The 25,225-nt window shown below is 38.3% G+C and overlaps 1 protein-coding gene across 1 annotated transcript in view; it reads right to left on the bottom strand.

Moving 5' to 3' along the window:
- Positions 1-965: 965 nt before the first annotated feature.
- The window catches only part of dachb (dachshund b), a 137,756-nt gene continuing 113,496 nt past the window's right edge, over positions 966-25,225 (bottom strand). Inside the window, exons 8-12 of the mRNA XM_033609411.2 lie at positions 18,192-18,292; positions 17,381-17,528; positions 16,937-17,104; positions 13,724-13,789; positions 966-1,140 (exon numbers count right to left, since the gene is read on the bottom strand). Coding sequence (XP_033465302.1) covers positions 1,103-1,140; positions 13,724-13,789; positions 16,937-17,104; positions 17,381-17,528; positions 18,192-18,292 — 521 coding nt within the window. The 3' untranslated portion in view covers positions 966-1,102. The remainder of the gene's footprint in view (positions 1,141-13,723; positions 13,790-16,936; positions 17,105-17,380; positions 17,529-18,191; positions 18,293-25,225) is intronic.

Consider the following 25,225-nt stretch of genomic DNA (forward strand, 5'->3'; position numbering starts at 1 on the left):
AAGCTGCATCCAACATTTTCAGAGTAACGCCTCCTTACAGAGACAGAGAAGAGGAGAGAATAAAGGAAAGATAGATACAGAGGAAGCAAGGAAAGGGGGAGGAGATATAAGAGGAAGAGGAGCTGATTTATAGAAAAGAAAGAGGAGTGAGAGGGGGAAGAGGAGAGAAAGAGAGTTGGATGTAAGGAGTGTACGGAGGATAAAATAAGCCAAATGACAACATAAGAAAAGTTTTCCCATGCATTCTTTTCAGTCCCTGTACGGAAAACAAAAATGAATGAAACATGAGAGACAGAAATAGCCTCCCAAGTTGTTTTCCTCTGTTTTTTAAAACCCCGTCCCAATATTTTTTTTACACTTCTTTCTTTTTCTAAACCTCTCCTCCTCCTCCAGTCCTGAGCTCCTCCGATTAGCTGATTACCGTCCAATCAGAGGGGTGTTGACAGCCAGCCAGTGAGGTTGACTTAAGTTGCGTCCAATCCAAAGGGGTTTAAATCGCATTTTTCCTTCTAAGATTGTTTAATCTTTCTATTAATCCACTCTTGTCTTTCCGGCACCAATCAGAAACACTCGTTTGGTCCCGTGGATCACATTTAAAAGTCTGGAATTTCCCAATCACAATGATCCCTGGTGTTATTCTCCAAGTTGATTCGTGAGAACACGTCGACGTCAGTCCGGTCCGTCTGCTTTGTGGTTTTCCTCGCCGTTGCTCAGGAATGATTTTTATTTTTCAGTTTCTGAAACAAACGCGGGATGAGAGAAGTCCCGGTGCAGGGAGAGAAAAAGAGGAATGAATGGAGTGAGTTTTGTCTAAAAAGAAGAAGAAAGAGAAGAAGGAAGTAAAGACAGAGAGACAGACGACCCCACTGAGTCCAAATCAGGGGTGTGCGCCCTCTTTAGTAGTCTCATTGTTTCATAGCAACATCAAAAAGTCTGCGCGTAGCAAAGATTAGATTTCCCGCCTGGGGAGGTCGTTGCCATGGTGAATCCAGGCTGCCGTGGAAGCCGTGGTTGCTGTGGAAACGGGCTGGTGGAGTTCTTCTGTGAAGGAGGGGGGAAGAGGGGAATGGGGGCGGGGTTTCTGGAGGCGGAGTCCTTCTTTCTAGAACATCATGGGGGTCTTCAGAAACGACCGGGAGTCTGGGTAGAGAAATAAACACACAAAGAAAATTCGTTAATAAAAAAAAGTTAGTGAAATTGGCATTCTCTCGCGAGTGTAGCTACGCAGGGCAGAACTAAAACCAAAGTCATTTTCTTAATTGATTTAATCTGCCATTTGTTTTCTCGGGTAATGGATTAATCATTTGGAAGACTGTAATAGGCACTTTTGACTGTAAAATATTAAGAACATAATAGTAGAATGAATGGCATAAAACTTTTATCATTATTATTATCCGGTGTTGACACAGATCAAGACACCGGTTAAAGTGCAGCCACACAATTTGGTAAAAAAGACATTTTAAAGGCTACAGTAGAATGCTTTTTAGACTCTGTTGTGTTTGCCTGTAGCGTGCGTATGCCACGTAATGCCTCACGTCATTACGTGGTATCGGACTGGTCATAGGCTGTACTTGCCGATACCCGATACCGCATTTTAGGCAGTATCGGAGGCATTTCCGATACTGGTATCGGTATCTTTTTTCTGCACCTGGCATTCTGCTGATCCGTCTGTGGTGTAAATAATTAGAGTTGTACCGATATATATAAATGCCTCCGATACTGCCTAAAATGCGGTATCGGGTATCAGCGAGTACAGCCTATGACCAGTCCGATACCACGTAATGCCTCACATCATTACACATACTCACGCTACAGGCAAATGAAATGGAAACGGAGCGGAGTCTAAAAAGCATTCTACTGTAGCCTTTAAAATGCCTTTATTACCAAATTGTGTGGCTGCACTTTAACTTGTGTCTTGATCTGTGACAACACTGGATCATAATAATAAGAAAAAGTTTTATGGCATTCATTCTACTATTATGTATTTATTTCTTAATATTTTACATAGAGTTTTAGGAGTTGAGACATGCAACAATTCATATCCCATCCTCTTTTTTTTTTACGTGCTGGTATCGGATCGGTACTTGGTATCGACAGATACCTAAGGTTCAGGGATCGGAATCGGCATCGGGAAGGAAAAAGTGGTATCGTTACATCTCTATAAGTAATAAGCAAACAGTATAAATGCAGTACACCTAATGAACGATCCAGCTCCAAAAATATAAACTTTAAATGAGGCGGCAGATGTCTGAATTGTGGCGGCCCTCCACGAAGTAACATACACACATATATAAATAATGATGTGGTCTGTGCCAAAGAAGCATGTTCTCTTGTGCCTGGATTACATTACATCTTACACATTTTACTTTTATCAAAAGTGCAGGTCCTGCACTTGGTGGTACTGTGATTTTGATAATATTTCAATTAACTGTTCAGTAGGGGTCGACAGATATCGGGGTCGATATTATGAATTTTAAGGGTTATCAGTTATAGGCTCTTAAAAGGAAACTCAAGACCTACCTTTTTAGCCTGGCTTTTAATTGAGCTCTCCTTTATTTAATTTTATTATTTTTCTTTCTTTTTTTTTTTTTTAATTTTGTATTTATGATTATTGTGTATTTATTTATTTTTATTAATCTGTTTTTATTTAGCGGGCATATTCTTCAACTTTGTTACTTGTTTATTTATTTTTAACTTATTTATTTTCCTATTTATTGAAAGATCTAAAATGTCGTCCTTTATTCTGAGTTTTTATCCTGCCTCTGGTGTTTCCTTACTCATGATAGTGTTTTTTATGAGTGCTGTGATAATAGCCTGTTACTGTTTAGTCCTTACCATTACAGTCTCTGAATTTATGTGTGTGTCTGAGTGTGAGTGAGTGTGTGTGTGTGTGTGTGTGTGTGTGTGTGTGTGTGTGTGTGACTGATTTTTACAGCAGACGTATATCGGTTGTAAATATTGGCTATCGGTATCTATGTTGCATAACAATCGGTATCGGCATCGGCTCTGAAAAAAACATATCGGTCGATACCTACTGTTCAGCTCTATAACCATTGTAAATGTGAGTAACTTGCCCTCCTCGACTTGGAAAAGTTGTTTTATTTATTAGCGGTAATTAAATATAACAAAGACCAAATTGTCATGGAAAAAATGGATTCCCGTTTTATCTGCCTTGCTCTTAAACTTGCAGCAAATTGTGCAGTACACAGGAGTTACACTCACATTCTCAAACGCCATCCATCTAAACTTGAAATGCTCCCTTCAGCTTTTACACTTAGTGTTTACCCGACACCATTTAATCGTGAGTGGCTGATCAGTACTGTACGAGTGCAACTTTCACCTGAGATGAGAAGGAAGTGAGATGGCTCACTCCTTAGCTAGTTCTTGTGTGAAATTCCTTTTTACCACCTGCCTGTAGCTAGATTTACCAGGCCATGAGGCATTACACATGCCCCAAGCAATGAGGTGATCCTTATTAAAGAGCCCTGATATACAGTAAGTACAGTATAGCCTTGTTACCCTCAGCTTGGCACGTACTGTCAGTGGTGTTTCACCGCTGTACGACACCACCGTGAAACCAGAGGCCTTAAACTAACATGTCTGCAGCATCACCCCGTCCCCACTGTAAGAAATCACCGTGCTTTCAAACCTCTCGTCGCCCCCAACCTGCACACTCAGCTGATGCAGCTTCTCCCAGTGTTTCCAGAGCACATCTAATAAGCTCTATTTGTACAGGAACTTGATAGTTTGATGATAATTATTAAAGCAGGACGTAGTGTTTTTAGCTGAATTTGTTGCGTCTTGTTCTCCCTTTATGCAGCATCCGTTTATGATAGAAATCTCATATCTCCAATTTTGCCAGGGTCGGCTCTCCTTCTCTCCCTCCGTCTTTCTCTCTCTCTCTCTCATTTCACCTCCGTCGTTCTCCTTCCGCTCCCTGTAGTGCTGTTGCTGCACCCACCCACACAGGAGCACGTGCACACACACACACACACACACACACACACATGCATATAACAGAACCAGAAACACACTCACATGCACACCTTCCTCTCCCTGCGGTGTCATTGTTTTCTGCGAACGTTGCAAAGTGTTTACATTTCTGCATAACAGCAACCATAAACCTGCCCTCCCTCCTCTTTCTCCTCTTTCCATCCTGCACTTCTCTCTTTCCCTTGCCCTCCACCACTTTTTTTACTTATCTTCCTCTGCTCTTTGTCATCATCTTACCCTTTAGTTTTGTCCTCTATTCATCATTCTTTGTTTTTTTAGATATGAAACAGGTCCTCCGTGTTGGAATAAAAAAAAAACTTTCTTAAATTTTCTCTTTCATCTTGCGCTCGCCCCTCGTTTCCTCCTTCATATTCCCTGCCTTCCCTCCTTTTCATCCCTCTCATCTCCTGCCCTTCCCTATTTTTATCACTCCACGATCCACTCAAACCCCCTCCTCTCCTCCTCTTTCATCCCTCTATTCTGCATGCATCCCCTCCTCCTCCTCACCTCCCCTCTGCTCCCTCCTGTCCTCTATCTGTTACTCTCATATTATTTTTATCCCGACCCATTCTTCTCTCTGTCCTCTCCTGTCCTTTCTTTTTCTCCTTTAGGCAGCAGGTTTGGCCCGCTGCTTTAAAAACTGTCCTGCAACTTGAAAAAAAAAGTCGCAGCTTTGATCCCCCCACTGTTGTCCTTAAAACTTGAATCTGTACCTTCACCATTTCATGTCAGTGTCGTCTAGTGTTGTTCAGAGTTGTGCGTTTTCTGTGGCTGAATTAATTCTAGTACGCTGCCCGTCTGCCTGACGATAACCCCTGCATTTAATGCTTTTTCATTATCAATAAAGTGGCCTTTTTTTTCTTTTTGGATTAATGGTTTGATTTATAAAATTAAAGTTCTCACAACCTAAGGTGACACATTTAAATATCTTGTTCTGCTTGTCCAGCAGCCCAAAACCAAAAGGTATTTAATTTTCAACAATAAAATATAGTAAATAGTCACATCAGAGACGCTGTAACCAGAGATTGTTTGGCATTTTTACTTTAAAAAAAAATGACTGAAACAATTAATAAATCAACAAAATTGATGAAAATGAATGAATAGATTGAGTGCATAATTATTACAATCTTCAAACTAGAGGAAGTGCTGACGATTATTTCACTTAATTGATTAATCAGTACATTTTCACTCTGTAAAATATTTTTAAAAAGATTTCTGTTAGGTTAAAAAATATAATGTTATTTTATTTTTTTCCCAAATATTGATCCAGACATAAATAAAAGAAGACATACACCAACTGATGTTCAAAAGATCTGTAATTTCATGAAGTGTAAAATGTGTTCAATTCACCTAAACATGTCGAGGATTTCCAAACAGGCAATGTAGTTAAAATTATACAGGGTGTCTTAAATTCAGTGTTACAACAGTAAGGCCTTAAAAGTCATTAAATAGTCTCAAATTTGAATTTTTTTTTATTTAATCTAATTTAATTTATCCGTGTTTTAATTACTTTCTGTGACAGTGAGTGAAGTGTTTCTGTGTACAAGTCCACATTTCTAATGTTACTAATCTATAACTAAAACTATAACACTGTTATTTTACTTAATACTTTCACTATACTTGCAAAATGTAGATTGATTTAACTCACTCTAATAACCTGCCATGCTTAAATAAGGAAAACATGATTTGTCCAAGAATCGGTTAAAACTTATTAGCATTAAATTTAACTGTCTGATAGCTGTAGACTCCCTGTTATAATAAAACATCCTGGGTCCTTAAAAAGTCTTCCTCATATTTACTAATAAAAAGCCGTAAAAGTATTCAGTTGTCTTAAATTCAGATTTGATGGTTCTTAAATGTTTTTAAGTCACGTCACAGCAGCAATTTCCAGTTTCAAGGTTTACTGTAGGGATACACTCAATTAGCCATCTCAACAATTAAATGTCCGCCCCCTCGCTAGGCGCCACCAGAAATATTAGTCGGTTAAACCAGTTGACCCTTTGTTGGCCTTCTGACCAACCAGAGTGCCCCTCCCCATAGCAACAGTTGCTAACTTACTGGGGTTCGTCAAACACTGCCCCAGGCTCGTTGTTAATGGCGTCACGGTGAAATGCAGACCTTTCTAGCTGGCAAACGCCGATAAATCAGTGAGTTATATTATTTTAACATGGTTAAAAGGTGTGCTTGGGGTGTCTGCAACAGTGACGCGAGATATCCAGAACATGTTGTCGGAGTAGTTGTTATTCCAGTCACTAGCTATGTTTCCATCCACAAGTGATTTGAATCATTGGGAAATGCGCATTAAAAGAAATACGAATCCTGTGTGTTTCCATTAAATGTACGGACTTTGGTGAAAACTACAAACTCGCGCGAGTTTTCCGCAGAACTGGAAACAAAACAAGTCTCGCATTCTTCTTCTTCTACATTTTCTGGCGGTTGGCCAGTTTATAAATGCATTACCGCCTTCCCGACCCAGAGTGTGGATATCACCATGGAGAGAGGTGCGCTACGTCAGACTTAATTCGAACATGACTGTTTCCATCCCGTTTTGCGAATCAGCATTTTTTCAAATCAACCAAAACCCGGCTAAAGCGAGCATATTTTAGTTTGTGCGAATCAGGGGATTTTAATTCAAATTTTGGCGTTTCCATGATAATGGAAACGACGCAAAGTGTCTCGTACTTCAGCGGCATTTAAAATCCGCCATGGTTGTTGAAGATTTTGATTAAAGGCATTTCCAAGCATTTAATGTTTTGCTTTTTTGTCTTCCAGTTTCCCAAGATGTTCTTGAAGTTGTTCTCGCTGCTGCCCGCAGTCGATTTAAAGTTGCTCCACCTGTGAGTAACTCATTCTTTTTCTCTGTGTGCATTGCATTGTGGGATACCCATTTTCATCTGCGTATTTTTCCAGCAAGATGTAGACAAAATGTAGGGAACAGGAGGATATTTTTTATTCTCTTATTTCTGTCTCCGTTTTGACCTGGCAACCCTGTTTCCTTTCCACTCTCACCTCCATCTGTCACCATAAAACACACCTCCAGCCTCTGTGTGTCTGTGTGTCTGTGTGTATGTGTGTGTGTGTGTGTGTGTGTGTGCGCGCGCGCGTGCGGGCTGTCCTGGTTAAAAATGACGCTGACCTGCCTTGTTAAAAGTCTATCAGCTGGGTGGAGGAAATGTCACCAGGTCTCGGAACAAGGTCACATTTTTCAACTACCTCCCGAGGAACCTGCACACTCCTCCTCCTCCCTCGTTCTCCTGTCCTCCTTTTCCTCCTCTTTCTCTCCTCACACATATACATTGATCTTTCTTTCCCCCCTTTCCTTGCCCTTTTGCTCTTCCTCTCACGTCCTCCTTTTTGTTTTTCTTTGCCCGTCTTACTCCCCTTTCCTCCTCTTCCTCTCCATGCTGCTCCCCACCCTAATTTCTTTCCCTCTTCAGTGTCCTACGTTCCTCTCCTCCTTTCCCCTCCTATTTTTCCTTCTTCCCCCCATCCTCTCTGTCATCTTTTGCTCTCCTCACTCCCACTTTCATCTCCTCCTCCTCCTCCTCCTCCTCATTTCTTTCCAATGGTCCATTTCTCTCCACTTGTTTTCTGACTCCTTTCCATCTTTCCTCTCCTCCACCTGTTTCTCCAGACCTTCAGTTCTCCTCCTTCCTTTCCTTTTGTTCTCCTCCCTCCTATTTTCACCTTCTCCATCCTTAGTTCTCCTTGCTCCTCTTTCACCTCCTCCTCCTCCAGTCTTTTCCCTTTCCTGCCATCTCTTCTCCACCTGTTCTTTCTCTCCCTTGCCATCCAGTTATTCTTTTCCTTTTTAGCTGACCTCATCCCCCTTTTTCTCCTCTTCTCCTATACACTTTATCCTTTCTTCTTTTCATTTGACCACATCCCTTCTTCTCGTCTCCCCATCCCCCTCAGTCTTTTCTTTCCTCTTCCACTTTTTAGTTTTCCATCCACCCATCTTCCAGCTCCTTCTCTTTTCTCTCCTCTTCTTCTCATCCTTCTCTATTCCCTTTCTTCCCATCTTGTGCTCCCCTCCCCAGTTCCTCTCCTCCATCTGTTCTTCCTCCCTCATCTTACATCCTTTCCTTTATTATTTTATCCTCCAGTCTCTTTTCTCTTCACCTTCCCTTCCTTCTCCTCTTCCTCTTTTTAGTTTTGTCTCTCTTTTCCCTTCCTGCCCTCTCCTCCTCCTCCCCTCCTCACTTTTATTCCTCAGTTCCTCTCCTCTTCCGTTCTCCACTTTTCTTTCTTTTCCGACTCCTCTCCATCTCTCCTCACCTGTTCTTCCTCTCCTTTTCTCCCAGTTTAGTTCCTTTCTTTTTTCCCACTCGTCCTTTTCCTTCCTTCCTCTTAACTCCTTTTTGCCGTCCACATCCCCCCTTTTTCTCCTCTCATCCTCTATCCTTTTCTTTCCTCTTCTCATCCCCATTTTTCCTGTTCTTTCATCTCATTCTTGTCTTCCTCCAAACGTGTGCTCTCCTCATTCACACTTTCCCCTCCATCTTTCTTCTCCTGTTTGTCCTCTTTTCTCCCCACTCCTCCTCTTCCTTTTTATTCCTGTTTATCTTTTCAGCTCCCCTCATCCCCTCTTCCTTTTTCCTCTTCTTCTAACCTCATCACAGCTTTCCTTATCCCTCCCCTCCTTCTTCTCTACACTCTTCTTGTCTTTCTCTTTTCTTCTTCTCCTCTTTTGTCTGCTCTTCTTCCTTTCACTTGCTCTCATCTTGTTTTTCTTTTCGCTTCCTCCTTCCTCCCTCTCATGCTTCCCTTCCTCCCCATCACTTTTCTCTCCACTCCTCCACCTGTTCCTTCATCCCTTACTCACACCCTTCCCTACTTTCCAGCTCTCCTCACTCCTCTCCTCTCCCTCCTATTTTGCTCTTCCTCTTCTTCCCCTTTTTAGTTTTTCTTGTCCCTCTCTCCCCTTCTCCTCCTCTCTCCTCATCTTCCTCTCCTCCTCTCTGATCCTCCACACCTCTATTTCCAGCTCCTCCACCTCTGCACTCCTTTTCAATTCTTCCCTTTCTTTTAGTGGTCCTCCTCCCCCTTTTTCCTCCTCTACACTTCATCTTTTCTTCAACTTCAACCACATCTCTTTCCTCTACTTGTCACATCCCCCTTTCTTTCCTATTTCCTCTTCTTATTCCCACTTTCTCCTCCTCCTCCTCCTCATCTAATCCCTCTCCGTCTTTGTTCTCCTCCACCTGTTCTACTTTCTCCTCATCACCCAGTTCTTCTCCTCTTAACCCCTTTAGCTGCCCTCGGCTCTTCCTCTTCTCATATTTTCCCCTTCTTTTCTTATCCTCCCCATAACCACATTTCTCTCCTCCTCTTGACTTGCTGCCTCTTTCATCCCTTCTTTTCCACCTCCCCCTGTTCTTCTTCTGCTCCTCCTTATCCTTTAATCATCCCCTCCACATGCCCATCTTCCTCTTCTTCTTACTCACACCCTCTCCTTTTTAGCTCTCATCTCCTCTTTTCCCTCTTAGCGGTCCTCATCCCCCTTTTTCCTCTTCTCCATGCTCCGTTTCTTCACTTCTTCTTTTCCTGCCATATCTTCCACTTCTCTCATCTCCTTCATCTTCCCTTTCCCCCCATCTTTTCCTCTTTTTATTCCCACTTTCTCCTTCTCGTCTTTCTTCTCCTCCACCTGTTCTACTTTCCCCTCATCGCCCAGTTCTTCTCCTCTTAACCCCTTTAGCTGCCCTCGACTCTTCCTCTTATCCTCCCCCTCACAACCAAATTTCTCTCTTCCTCTTTCATCCCTTCCTTCCTTTTCATCCCCCTTTCTCTTCTCAACTTTTTCCCTCTTGTCCACTCCTCTCCATCATCTCCTTCGCCCTCTCTTTCCCCATCTTTTCTAATATCTTTACCAGCCAATTAGTCCGCTCGTCTTTAAACAAGCGAGATAAACCGATCGTACCTCTTCTCTTTTTAACCTCACTCTCTCCCCTGCTCCTCGTTTTTTTTTTTCTTTCTCTCCCTCTTTCTGATTGTAATGCGATGTCTTTCTTTGTATTCAGCAGTTTTCTCCTCACTCGTTAATTAAGAGTGTGGAAGGTGAGAGAGGCAGGGGAGAGGGGTGTGTGTGTGTGTGTGTGTGTGTGTGTGTGTGTGTGTGTGTGTAAGTAAACCACCGTAGGTGCAAAATGCTTTTATGGCAGGAGGGATGAGTGTGTGTTTGTCAATGTGTGTGTGTGTGTGTGTGAGCAAGGCAGCAAAGGGGTCCTACTGGGCCAATCAACATTAATGAAATCAGGTGGGTCCGTGTGTGTGTGTGTGTCTGTGTGTGTGTTTGTCGGAGTGCTTGGCTTGCAGAAGAGAGGGGATCTAAAAGGGGTCTAAAGAGGAGAGAGAGCTAATTAGAGTTCCCTGTCTCACCAGAGTGTGGATCAAACACACACACACACTAAAATACACACCTGCAGGTACAGAGTACACACACACACACACACACACACACACACACACAGGGTGAGTGTGTGTGCCTGTAGATATTCATTTATACACACGCAGAGTTTCAAGTGAAGGTTTTCAATGTCAGGGAGGACTGAGCACAGCTGGTGGAAAGAGGACAACACATGCATACTAACACACACGCCTCAGCACTGTACTTGTGAGGACTCTCATTGGCATAATGCATTCCCAGAGTCCATAACTTCAACCTAATGTCGGTGTCGTAACCCTCTAACAATCTTTTGAGGAACTGAGGACCAGAAATAATAACGATCCAAAAATATGTCCAAAAATAAGGGGACATTTTAACCTACCTTTGCTTACTATAATATCAGCACTCACTTTGCAAAAATAAAAAAATATACTTAATTTCCAAATATGTCCTTGCTTTTCAAAATGTACTTTACAAAGAAGTCCACGCTCTCCCATAAATGTCTCCACTATTCAAAATATCACCATTTGTTATCACTGCTGTCACTTTTGAATAAGCCCTAAATGAGGACAATTTTGGAGACTATCCAAAATTCCCCAATTTAGAACAGTGTTTTAATTCTCCAAAAACTGTCCCCATTTTCAAACAAATTCCTCAGTGGCCAAAAATGTCCTCGCAGTAATAGTAATCTCACTCCAAAAACACGTCCCTGCTTTCTAAAAACATGCGTAAAATGATGCTGCTTCACAAAGGATGTCCTCACTCTCCAAAAATATAATTACTTTCTAAAAATGTCCCCTTTAGCCAAAAATTCAACACTTTCTAAACTGCACTCTCCTTCCAAAATGTCCACACTTTAAAACAATGTTCTAATTTTTCAAAATCGGTCTTTACTTTTCCAAATTGTCTTACTTTCTTTAAAGAGTCCTCATTTCTGCACTTCCCAAATAAAGAGAGAAAATGGTCACATTTTCAGAAAGTCTCCAAAAATGTCATCACCATATAAAATGTATTATGGCATTTTTTATGGCGTAGTATACTAGGACATTTTTTAAAATAATATTTATTACTTTTTTTATGACATGCTATAATTACTTTTTTTTTTTTAATAGCATATTGTTAGGCCTGTCACGATAACAAATTCTGCTGGGTGATTAATTGCGTCAGAAATTATTGCGATAAGCGATAATATTGCGTAATATTGTGCTTTTAAGACCGTTTTTATTATTGTTGTAATTTTGCTGTTTTTAGACCATTTTTTAAACTTAAATAATGATAATAAAGGCATATTGATGCAAGTACACGCTTATAAAGAGAAATAAACATTTATTTAACAAGAATATTTAGGAATGTAAAAAAAGAAAATTTAAATATTTGAAATTACACGTAAAAATATCGAAATAAATACAAAAAAATAGACTCTCTCTCTCTCAGGTGTGCAGTTAAGTTGGTCGTATTCATTCCAAATTACTGGGCTGCCCTCTGTCATTTGGTTTAAATCCAAAACACTCCCGTGGCATTTGGTTTAGGAACAAGTTCCCAGTCTTTCTCTTACACTTAGTTCCCCCCCCCCCCAAAGATCGCACTGTGTATGTGTGTGTGTGTAGCCCATAGCCTAGCTTTCCCTCCGTTCATTACGCTAATGAACCAACTCACCTGGCTGCCAGACGATGCACGGCAGCGAACACTCTTGTCGTCCAGTCTCTTTGGTTGAGAGAGACGAGGAAAACAAACACGCATGAATATGGCAATTAATCACGGCCGGAAAAGTTACCGCCTCCCTTTTAATTTACCGTGCAATTAACCGACTTCGATCGCATATCGCTACAGGCCTACATATTATACTATGACTTTTTAAAAAAAACTTTTTTAATGCAAAGCTATACTATGACATGCTACGAATGTTTTTTTTAAGTGGAATTTTTAACAACATACTACACTATAACTTTTTTTTTAAACAACAATATATGATGACTTTTTATGCCATGCTATACTAAGACATTTTTGTGAAACTTTTTGACGACAAACTATTCCATGCCTTTTTTGTTTGACAGTTTTTATGGCATGGTATACTACAACTTTTTTTTTAATAAAATTACTTATTTATGACTTTTAATGACATGCTATACATGACTGGTTTTTTTAATAGGATACCGTACTATGACTTTTCTAAAAATTCTAAAAAATTTGTAACCATTTTTATGCAAAGCCATACTATAAGGGTTTTTAAATGGTTATTTTTAACAACATACTATACTGCGACTTTTTTATAGCATTTTTTACAACAGTGAACCATGACTTTTTTTTTTGTTTTTTAACATTAAACTATACTATGACTTTTTATGTAGCATTTTATTTTTGATTTTTGATGACACAATATATGTATATGTTTTTTGTGGCATGCTATACTAGGCCATGACTTTTAATTTGTTTTTCCTGACATGATTTTATAACATGGTATACTATGACTTTTAAATGACCATTTTATGGCATGCTATACATTTTTTAATGACAACTTTTGTATGTTTTTTGGCCGTGTCCATGCTGTTTATTTCTACGGCGTGTTACACTTCACTGACTCATTTATGACATTCTTTGACCATACAAGGACTTTTTTCTAGCAATTTTTGTGACACACTAAACTGTTTTTTTATGGCATTTTTATGACATACTATACTAAACTGCACTCACTGTCCAAAGTGTTTTTTGTTTCCATTAAGTGTCTTTATGCAGCCTACTTTAAATGTCACTTTTTTTTTTTTTTTTTTTTTTAACATATGTTTTAACTGTCCAACAATGTTCTCACCTGCAAAATATGTCCCTGTCTCCCAAAACATGTCCTGATTTCCCAAAATGACATTTTTCCAAAAACGCCTTTACTTTCCAAAATAACTCACCCTCCAGGTCTATAATTCAGCACAAATGCACAACCTTAAAACACAAATATCCACACTTACACACACTGACATGAGCTCAATGAAATATTTCCACACACTCACATGTGTGTCTGATAAGGTGCGTACATCAAAGGGAGGCCACAGTGTCTCTGTGTCTGCTTAATGTCTCCACTAATCTAGCCTGGGCCCCAACACACACACACACACACACACACATATGCCCACCACGTGTTTGTGTCTGAGTGTGTGTGTTTGTACCAACTTGTAAATCTGCCTTTGAACACACTTGTGTACAGTGTTGTATCTGTTTATATGTGCTGTGTGTGTGTGTGTCTGTAGCAGCATGACTCTGCATGCATGAGTGTGTATCTGACTGTGTGCCTGTTTTATGATTTTTTTTTTATCATTTTTATTTGTGTGTGTGTGTGTGTGTGTGTTCAGGTACCTTGTACAGCGCCGTTGTCTTGCTGGTTTCCATTAACTTCAGGCTTATCCTCGGCTACAGCAGCGTCTGGTATGAAACACAAAGACAAGACAGAGTCTCAGTGGGTCGGCCAATAAAAAACAAACAGCACCTTGTAACTGTGTGCAGGTCAAAAACAAACTGGATTAACAAAGACGCCACAAACACAACCATTTGTCCAGAGGATTCGATTCTTGGATGTTATTTTGCTTGTTTCTCTTGATGTTAATCGCCAAAGCTCTTCAGCCGCTCTGTTAAAAAACATGTTCTGATATTAGAAACACAAAAAGAAATTGGCTGCTTGCTCTTAACAGAGTTTTAGAAAACATTAGGTCTGCTATTACTGTTACTAGTCACCTAAAGAGGTTGATTATTTAAGTATCTATTTTATAGAGCAGCTCATTTTTACATATATGATGTGCCACTAATTTTCTCAGTTAATTCTTTAGTCTATAAAACGTCAAAAAATAGGGAAAAATTCTCACCAGAACTCAAAGTGACGTCTTCATATTGCTTTCTTTGGTTGAAACAAAAGTCCAAATCCCAAATATATTCACTTTACTATCATTTATCACAAAGAAAAGCATCAAATCCTCAAATAAGAAACTGCAGCCTACAAATATTTGGCACATTAGATGCACATTCACTGCTGCTGGCGATTACACTGAATTTTACGGAAGAAAGAAAGAAGAAGAACAGCAGTCTGTTTTTAAGAGCTTCAGTCAATAACAGTTACATACAACACGTGTTCTTTGAGATAAACTCACAAATGGGGAATTATGACACAAACAAAAGAGGCGAGCCAGAAGACGAAAACTATCCAGAGCCATGGCCCTCCAAAACAGTGCCCCTACTTAGAGAAATATGTGCTGAATTTATAAAATGTTCTCTTTCCTAAAATGATTTTAATTTTACCGGCACAAAAACCCTCACAGACTTTCCAAAAACTAAAATAAATTCCGGTGTTTTGAGGACCAGACATTGGCACTATATAAAAAAGTCCTGAAACAATGGTACTTTTAAAATTGCCCTTGCTTACAAACAAACATTTTAGCTTTTCAAAATGTAGACACTTCTCAAAAGATGTCCCTATTCCCAAAAACAAACATTAAAACTAGGCGCATTATTAACCACTTAATTTTTAAGAAAAAAAAGTGCAAAATGACACATAACAAAAAAGGCCTTTCATTTTAGTCTGGTGCAATGTATGGGTGCTTTCAGACCTAGAGTTGTCTTGCTTTGGTCTGAATCAGGGACTCATTTTGTCACAAAGTTGTATAATTGCCTAGAGTTGGTTCGTGTTCTCACGGCAGCATTTACAAGAGGACCAGATCAAATGCCTTGTGTGAGAAAGCTGCTCTTGATTGGTCAGAATTTCCATGTGGGAAAAATCCAGGAAGTAAAGCAAACGTTGACGAAGAGTACACTTGCAAGATAAATGTGACACTTTCTAATGTCACAGTGGAGGGACAACTACGCAGGTTGATTTTAGTGCTGCTCATCGTGGACTATATTGCTGTCATTGTTCATTTTAGTCAAACCATACAGTTTGAAAACGAGGCGCGGCTCCAACTAGAAAACAATGTTTTGATGCATTGGATGTGCTGAATGTGCATATTAAGGCAGTACAGGAGGAGGTGCACATTAATAATCCTCCAGGACTGTAACATGCTCATGTTTAACCCAAACAATGTGTCATGTGACTGCAGTTGGTTCACATCCAGGTCGGAACACGTTCTCACCACAAACGAACCGCACCAGAGTTTCTTTGTTTTGGTGCACACCTGAGTGTGATAGCTGTGTTCACACCTGCCCAAACGAACTGCATTTCGGGCGAACGAACTTTAGTTTGATTGAACCGAACCAAACGGCAGGTGTGAAAGCACCCTGAGAGTCTTGCTTTTTATTTTCAATTGGCTTGCTGACTAGGGATGTCCCAATCACAATTTTTTTTTTTTTGCATCCGATCCGGTACCGAGTCCTTTATTTTGAGACCGATTCCAATCTGATACTTTGGAAAGTATTAAGAAAGAAAAAAAAAGAATGCATCCAAATTGTCCCATAAGGTTTGTTTTTTATTTAAATAGTATCCAAAAAGCTCATCGGTAGTTCAGCAGCACAAATTGTAAACAGATTCTGAATTGTGAACAAATTGTCCCTCCAGAGTTGCCGTAGGGCTGTGGTAGGCGAGGTTCCGCCGTTAGGTGTGGCTGTGTTGCTCGGAATAAAGAGAGAAGCGGTGGCCACTGAACCTGTTGTCTCGACTCCTGCCCGTTTATTGCTCATTAGCTGCACTCAAGTTAGGCGAACCCAGGATGCTTGGTAACAATACATTGGAAAGCAGAGGTAACAATGAACAACATAGATGATAAACCTGGCCATTTTTGTTGTTTTGATTCCTCCAATCTTTTATTACCGATTCAGATTTTGTGAAAATACCGTGATCGGTGCCAATACCCGATCTGAGGATCGGATCCGGACATCCCTATTGCTGACAGACAACCAGTTACACACAGTATCATGGAAACATCGTACCCGCTGTCCACCCTCTGGTCTCTACGCCAGTCTTGTCCGCTCTGCACTGCGCATCACCCAGTTCAAGAGGGAGCTAGCTAATTGCGCTGCTCATTCGCGAGTACTGCTGGTAACGCCGTCCTGCCACCTAGAGGGCGTTGCTGTGGAAACGTGGTGGGCCACCCTCCAGTCTCCCCTCAGGTAGCCTTGGTAAGTAAGCTCGTTCATTTTGAGGCGCAAAACCCCTTTAGCATTGTCAACTGTGTTAGCATCACTTGTCGTGCTAAGACTGCTAATGCTGTAAACAGAGATAACGTTGGTAACAATGCTAAAGGGAGATTGCGTCTCAAAATCGATCTGCTTACTCACCCGGGCGACCTGTGTGGGGACTGGAGGGTGGACACAATGTTTCCACAGCAACGCCATTGGGTCGGGATGACATTACCAGCAGAAATACTGCATGAGGCACGGCTAGTTAGCTTTCACCTGACCCAGGCGGTGTGCAGTGCAGTGAACTTAACACCAACAAAATTAACCTTTAGACCGACATGCATAACCACTCAAAAATATTCTCAGCGGTTAACCATTGACATCCCAATCTTAATCAAAGACAGGAAGAATAAGGAACAAAAAAAGTAAAAGAGCAAAGAAACGCACGAAAATGCAAACACGCCGTCTTACCATTCTTCTTGTTGTTGGCGGCATGCAGCGGCTCAGGAGACGGGGAGGACGAGGATGAGTGTTTGAGAGCGTCCTCCACCCTCTCCCTCCTCTTTGACTCAAACTCCAGCGCCTCCTGCAGCTTCCTCTTGGCCTTCTTCTCCTTCTTCAGACGCTTCTGGATGGAGGCTGAAGGAGGAGATGAGAAAGAGATACGATCAGGAGGGGAAAAGTCTCAGCAGTCAGTCTGTGTTAAATGGTCACCTCTTATGTTAGGTCCAACATTTCTCAGTGGGCCTTTCAACATCGTATACGTCGTCCAAGATCAACAAAAAAAATTTCTTTGCCATGTTCAGCCTTTTCTTTAGGCGCTTTATGTTCTGGATGTCAAACAGTAAAAGTGTCCCTGTATCGTCGGTGTTCAGACAGAATGTCAACAGGCTGTTTTGTTGTGCTAATCTTCACCTCTGCTCTGTAGTTCGGAGGTGAGCTGTCGTTCAAGACTCTCTCTCATCTCTCTTTCTCTGTACAGCTCCATCTTCAGCTCTCTTTTCTCCGCCTGGATCTGTTTGTCCTGCACCCGGGCGTTCTCCACCGCCACCTTCAACAGGCCCTGGGAGAAGAAATGGAGAAGAAGAAGTCGCCTGGTTATCGCAAAATAACTTCCAAAGACACAAGTTCAGACAGATATATTGTCACCACATCATCTTTTCCTGAAAACAGACATCCTGACGACATCTGTTAGATTTCAACCACAATACTGCGTCTCTTACTGAACTACTCCTGGATATGTTGGGAGCACTGCAGTCCAAATACAACATGAATAACAACAGTGATTACCTGCACAGCTGTGGTGTGTTTTTGTCTCAATGATTGCTTGGAATAATTAACCGATTTAGTAATATTCCGTATTTTATAACAGTTGCTTTCAACAGATTAAAATGATTTATATTATTATGAAGGCTTAAGACATACAGTGAACTTTTTTTTATTATAATATATATCTATAATATATATCTATATGTTAAAATTGTTTGTAATAATAAAAAGTCTTGTATTTCTCATAACTTTCCTACTTTTCCTTTCCTGGGCAATGAACCTGATTCTGATTATTTTGTATATGTTATTATATGTTTATATTTTTTGTATGAAATGCACTTAACACGAAGGAGGGAATGAACCTAACCATGGTCACAATAAAGAATATTTTGCTGTGTTGTGTTCAGTGATCCTTATTGATGATATTACACCACTGTAAAAACAACAGTTGTCATACCTGTATGTTGGTGAGCAGTGTCTCCACAGACGACAGGCCGTCAGCGAATAGGAACGGAGCAGGGAAGCCTGGGGGCAGGGCTTGACCCAGTGAAGACTCTTCTGTGGGAAATAATTAACAACACATTTGTTTGTTTTTTGTGGATTTTCAGTTACTTTTTTTTTTTTGTGAGATATTTTCTTGTGACTGATACATGAATTCTTAAATTAAAACAAGACCATGTTTCCTGGTATTGTAAAACCAGTTCTCAAAGAATGGATGATTGAATACCTATTTCAGTGGTTAAAATATCATTGAGGGCTGCAAATGAAAACTGCTCACATGGAACAGAATATTTTAATCTCACTTCAACAGACTGCCAAGTTGCCCAGCCAAATCACTGTTGACCTAACAGCACTTTGAAAAACAGGAATTTCTAACACACTTAGCAAATGTCTTCAATTCTGACATTTTTTGACATATTATACTATGACTTTTTTATGCAATTTTGAACGACATACTATACTATGACTTTTTAATGCAATTAAAGACGACATACTATACTATGACTTTTTAATGCAATTTACAACGACATATACTATGACGTTTTTATGCAATTTAGAACGACATACTATACTATGACTTTTTTATTCAATTTTGAACGACATGCAGTACTATGACTTTTTTATTCAATTCTGAACGACATACTGACTTTTTCATGCAATTTTGAACGACATACTATACTATGACTTTTTTAAGCAATTTTGAAGAACATACTATGACGTTTTTATGCAATTTAGAACGACATACTATACTATGACTTTTTAATGCAATTTAGAACGACATATTATACTATGACGTTTTTATGCAATTTAAAACGACATACTGTACTATGACGTTTTTATGCAATTTAGAACGACATACTATGACTTTTTTATTCAATTTTGAACGACATGCAATACTATGACTTTTTTATTCAATTCTGAACGACATACTGTGACTTTTTCATGCAATTTTGTAAGACATACTATACTATGACTTATTTAAGCAATTTTGAAGAACATACTATACTATGACTTTTTCAAGCAATTTTGAACGACATACTATACTATGACTTTTTTATGCAATTTTGAACGACATACTATACTATGACTTTTTCATGCAATTTTGAACGACATACTACACTGACTTTTTTATTCAATTTTGGACGACATGCTATACTATGACGTTTGTATGCAATTTTGGATGACATACTATACAATGACTTTTTATTAAATTTTGAACAACATGCTATACTATGACTTTTTCATCCAATTTTGAACGACATACTATACTCTGACTTTTTAAACAATTTTGAACGACATACTATGCAATGACTTTTTGATGTAATTTTGAACGACATACTATAGTCTGACTTTTTAAACAATTTTGAACGACATACTATACTATGACTTTTTCATGCAATTTTGAACGACATACTACACTGACTTTTTTTATTCAATTTTGGACGACATGCTATACTATGACGTTTGTATGCAATTTTGGATGACATACTATACAATGACTTTTTATTAAATTTTGAACAACATGCTATACTATGACTTTTTCATCCAATTTTGAACGACATACTATATTCTGACTTTTTAAACAATTTTGAACGACATACTATGCAATGACTTTTTGATGTAATTTTGAACGACATACTATAGTCTGACTTTTTAAACAATTTTGAACGACATACTATACTATGACTTTTTCATGCAATTTTGAACGACGTACTACACTGACTTTTTTTATTCAATTTTGGACAACATGCTATACTATGACTTTTTATTAAATTTTGAATGACATGCTATACTTTGACTTTTTCATTCAATTTTGAGCGACATACTATACAATGACTTTTTGATGTAATTTTGAAAGACATACTATAGTCTGACTTTTTCATGCAATTTTGAACAACATACTATACTATGACTTTTTCATGCAATTTTGAACGACATACTACACTGACTTTTTTTATTCAATTTTGGACGACATGCTATCCTATGACTTTTTAATGTAATTTTGAACGACATACCATACTATGACTTTTGTATGCAATTTTGAACGACATACTATACAATGACTTTTTTTATTCACTTTTGAACGATATGCTATACAATGACTTTTTAAACAATTTTGAACAACATACTATACAATGACTTTTTAATGTAATTTTGAGCGACATACCATACTATGACTTTTTAATACAATTTTTAACGACATACTATACTATGACTTTTTCATGCAATTTTGAACGACATACTACACTGACTTTTTTTATTCAATTTTGGACGACATACTATGATATTTTCATGCAATTTTGGACGACATATTATACTATGACTTTTTTATTCAAGTTTGGACGACATAGCCTACTGTGGTATGACTTTTTTATGCAATTTACAACGACATACTATACTATGACATTTTTATTCAATTTTGAACGACATGCTATACTATGACTTATTCATTCAATTTTGAACGACATACTATACAATGACTTTTTAATGTAATTTTGAACGACATACTATACTCTGACTTTTTAAACAATTTTGAACGACATACTATACTCTGACTTTTTAAACAATTTTGAACGACATACTATACTATGACTTTTTAATGCAATTTTGGACGACATACTATACAATGACTTTTTTTACTCAATTTTGAACGACATACTATACTATGCCTTTTTCGTGCAGTTTTGAACGACATACTATACAATGACTTTTTAATGTAATTTTGAACGACATGCTTTATTATGACTTTTTTTATTCAATTTTGAATGACATACTATACTATGACTTTTTTTATTCAATTTTGAATGACATACTATCCTGACTTTTTAATGTAATTTAGAACGACATACCATACTATGACTTTTTAATACAATTTTGAACGACATACTATACTATGACTTTTTTATTCAATGTAGAATGACATACTATACTATAACTTTTTTATGCAATTCAGAACGACATACTATACTATGACTTTTTTATGCAATTTAGAACGACATACTATACTATGACGTTTTTGTGCAATTTTGAACGACATACTATACTATGACATTTTTATGCAATTTTGAATAACATACTATGACATTTTCATGCAATTTTGGACGACATACTATACTATGACTTTTTTTATTCAAGTTTGGACGACATAGCCTACTGTAGTATGACTTTTTTATGCAATTTACAACGACGTACTATACTATGACATTTTTATTCAATTTTGAACAACATTTTATACTATGACTTTTTTATGCAATTTTGGACGACATACCATACTATGACTTTTTTATTCAATTTTGGACGACATACTACACTATGACTTTTTTATTCAATTTTGGACGACATACCATACTATGACTTTTTTATTCAATTTTGGACGACATACTACACTATGACTTTTTTATTCAATTTTGGACGACATACCATACTATGACTTTTTTATTCAATTTTGGACGACATGCTATACTATGACTTTTTTATGATATTTTGGACGACATACTATACTCTGACTTTTTAATGCAATTTTGAACGACATACTATACTATGACTTTTCGTGCAATTTTGAACGATATGCTATACAATGACTTTTCATGCAATTTTGAACGGCATACTATATTATGACATTTTTATGCAATTTTGAACGACATACTATACTATGACATTTTTATGTAATTTTGAACGACATACTATACTATGACTTTTTCGTGCAATTTTGAACGACATACTACACTGACTTTTTTATGCAATTTTTAACGACATACTATACTATGACTTTTTCATGCAGTTTTGAACGACATACTACACTATGACTTTTTTTTATGCAATTTTTAATGACATACTATACTATGACTTTTTTTATGCAATTTTTAACGACATACTATGCTATGACTTTTTTATGCAATTTTAAACGACATACTATACTATGACATTTTTATGCAATTTTGAACGACATACTATACTAAATTTTTTTCATACAATTTTGAACGACATACTATACACACAAATTTTTATGATTTTTTTATTAATGAACTTTTATAGCATTTATGGCCATATGGCATATGGCAACACATTTGGATTGTGTTTTCGGATTATTTTTAATGTCATACTTTGTTATGACATTTTATGACTTTTTCACTGAATACTATACTGACATCTTTTTGTTATACTGTTCTCATTGTGAATTTTTTTTTTTTTTTTGACTTTATGTTTTCCAGGGCTGCGCTATTCCTGCATGCCACACTTCTAGAATATGTCATAAATATAAACATATCACATTATGAAAATAACAAGATAGAGCCTTGTTGTTTTAGCGTAGTAATAATAATATTATAATAATAGAAAAACGTTTTAAAACAAAGGGACAAATTGATTCTCCATAAAAACACAATAAAAGCTATTCAAATTCAAACATAGGACACAAAACTAGATAAAATCATTGAAATAGTTAGGGAAGGGAAGACGAAACAAATCCTTCATGGTTATAATAGTAATTTGCTTCTCTATTTATTAACATACTTTTCCCCCAATTTCCTATGAAAGGTGTTTTACAAGTAAAAATAATAGTATTATTTCAGTATCAAACAAACAAGGCTCAAACAAGATTCAAAACCATCCATGAACCTGCTTCCAAACTTTCCAAGAATTCAGTTGCTAAAAATGCATTGAAGGTTAGCTTAGCTACGCTGGCGATAGCTTTGTATTCACGGAACAGACAAGATAGTGATGTCAATCGTCTCATCTAACTCTCAGTGAATAAGTTTGTTTCAAAATTAGGACATAAATGTTTTGTGGATGTTTTCCATCAGCGATACCTCAACACAAGCTTCGAGTGAAGTTTATAAAATGTTGATGTTTACTAAGGTATAAAAGGCAACGAAGCAGCATCAGAGAAATCAATTACACCAAACACACACACACACACACACACACACAGGTCGTTAGTATTCAGACAATCATGTGTGGTACTAATTGGCAAGGATTAAAGACATCCTTGATTTGTGTGTGTGAGTGTGTGTGTGTTCATTGCGAGTGCGTCACAGTGTCTGATCAGCCCTTAATGCCTAACACACTGACAACTGGGTTAACTCTGCTGTGAAATTAACGCTGATTAAGATGCACTCTAACACACACACACACACACACACACACCATCTCTATCCCCTATCTGCCACTTCATCCATACATCTCTTTACTCCACCTCTCCTCTCATATCTTTCTTCATCACCTTTCCTCCACTTCCTCACTTGTTTTTCCCTCATCTTCATCTTCACAACCTTCGTCTTTCTCCCCTCACATCTTCTCCTTATTTCCCAGTCCCCACATGTCCATTTTCTTTCTCTTTGTCCGTCATTGTTATATTCTCCTCGTCTTGCTTGTTCATTACTTCCTTTTCTTAAGTAATTCTTTGATTATCCTCAACTTTTCTTTGCTTCTTTTTCTTTTAGTTGAGTCAATACAGCAATAGCTCTGTAACACTAACATCCACTGTCCCTGTAAAACTAGTCTGTAAGTCTGTCACTGAAAGAATCCCTGCATCACTAAGTGATTAAGTTACAATTTATGTCCTTTGAGTTTCCTTCGAGGCGTAACAGTATTTCGGCTGAAAACGTCTATCCGTCATCAATCAACTGATCAACTTCCTCAATACTGAAAATACAAGGCTGTTGTTTCTCTACGCACAAAGCTCGACCCAGAAAGCCACATGTCACAGTTTGCGGTGCTGCTTTTTTCTGTATAAGATGTATATTTCTCTGTATGTGTTTCTAACGTGTTGTTTCACTCCTTTATTTGTAGGGTGATCAATCATCTGATCCACTTCTTTCATATCCTCCTGAGGCCCTGTGTCCTCCAGTGAGGGCATCTCATTTTGGGTTTACTTGACCTTATACTTCACTCTACTTACAACTCAGACCTGTTGTCCTCGCTCATGGACACTTTTTTGTGCCACCTAGTGGTAGTAAGAGCACAATACACTAATCCATGTAAAAACAAGATGGCAGCCATCTCTGCAAAGTCAGTCTGCAGCCAAGTCTGACACAAAAGTGGACAAGCTCCAAAACCTGATCACATGTTATGGTTGAAACTTTTAGTTATCATTAATAATGTTTGTTGTTTGATATGGCAACAAATTTGACCAATTTCAGCAACAGTAACAAAATAAGAAGTAATAAGACGAGTACTTCCTAAGACAGGAAGTACTCGTTTGGAGACAATGGAACTTTATTATCGTCTCATTTGAGGACATTGAAACTTTATTATCATCTTGTTTGAGGACATTGAAACTTAATTATCGTCTTGTTTGAGGACATTGAAACTTAATTATCGTCTTGTTTGAGGACACTGGGACTTTATTATCGTCTCGTTTGAGGACATTGAAACTTAATTATCGTCTCGTTTGAGGACACTGACACTTTATTATCGTCTCGTTTGAGGACATTGAAACTTAATTATCGTCTCGTTTGAGGACATTGGGACTTTATTATCGTCTCGTTTGAGGACATTGAAACTTAATTATCGTCTCGTTTGAGGACACTGACACTTTATTATCGTCTCGTTTGAGGACACTGACACTTTATTATCGTCTTGTTTGAGGACACTGGGACTTAATTATCGTCTTATTTGAGGACATTGAAACTTAATTATCGTCTTGTTTGAGGACACTGGGACTTAATTATCGTCTTGTTTGAGGACACTGAAACTTAATTATCGTCTTGTTTGAGGACACTGGGACTTAATTATCGTCTTGTTTGAGGACACTGGGACTTAACTATCGATGACAATGTTTAGTTTTTAAGCCACAGCAAGACCAGAATGAGGGAAGGAGGAGAAAGAGTGCAGTGGTAAAGGGGGATGACAGGTGAACAAAGTAAAGGACAAATGGCAGAAGATGACGGAGAGATTATGTGGAAAAGCTGGAATAAAACTAAAGGAAAGGGGGAGCGTTTTAAAAGGATTAAAAAAGACAGAGACTGGCATTTGGATAAGAGGAGGAGG

Source organism: Epinephelus lanceolatus, chromosome 22, assembly GCF_041903045.1.
Source record: "Epinephelus lanceolatus isolate andai-2023 chromosome 22, ASM4190304v1, whole genome shotgun sequence".
Classification (NCBI taxonomy): domain Eukaryota; kingdom Metazoa; phylum Chordata; class Actinopteri; order Perciformes; family Serranidae; genus Epinephelus; species Epinephelus lanceolatus.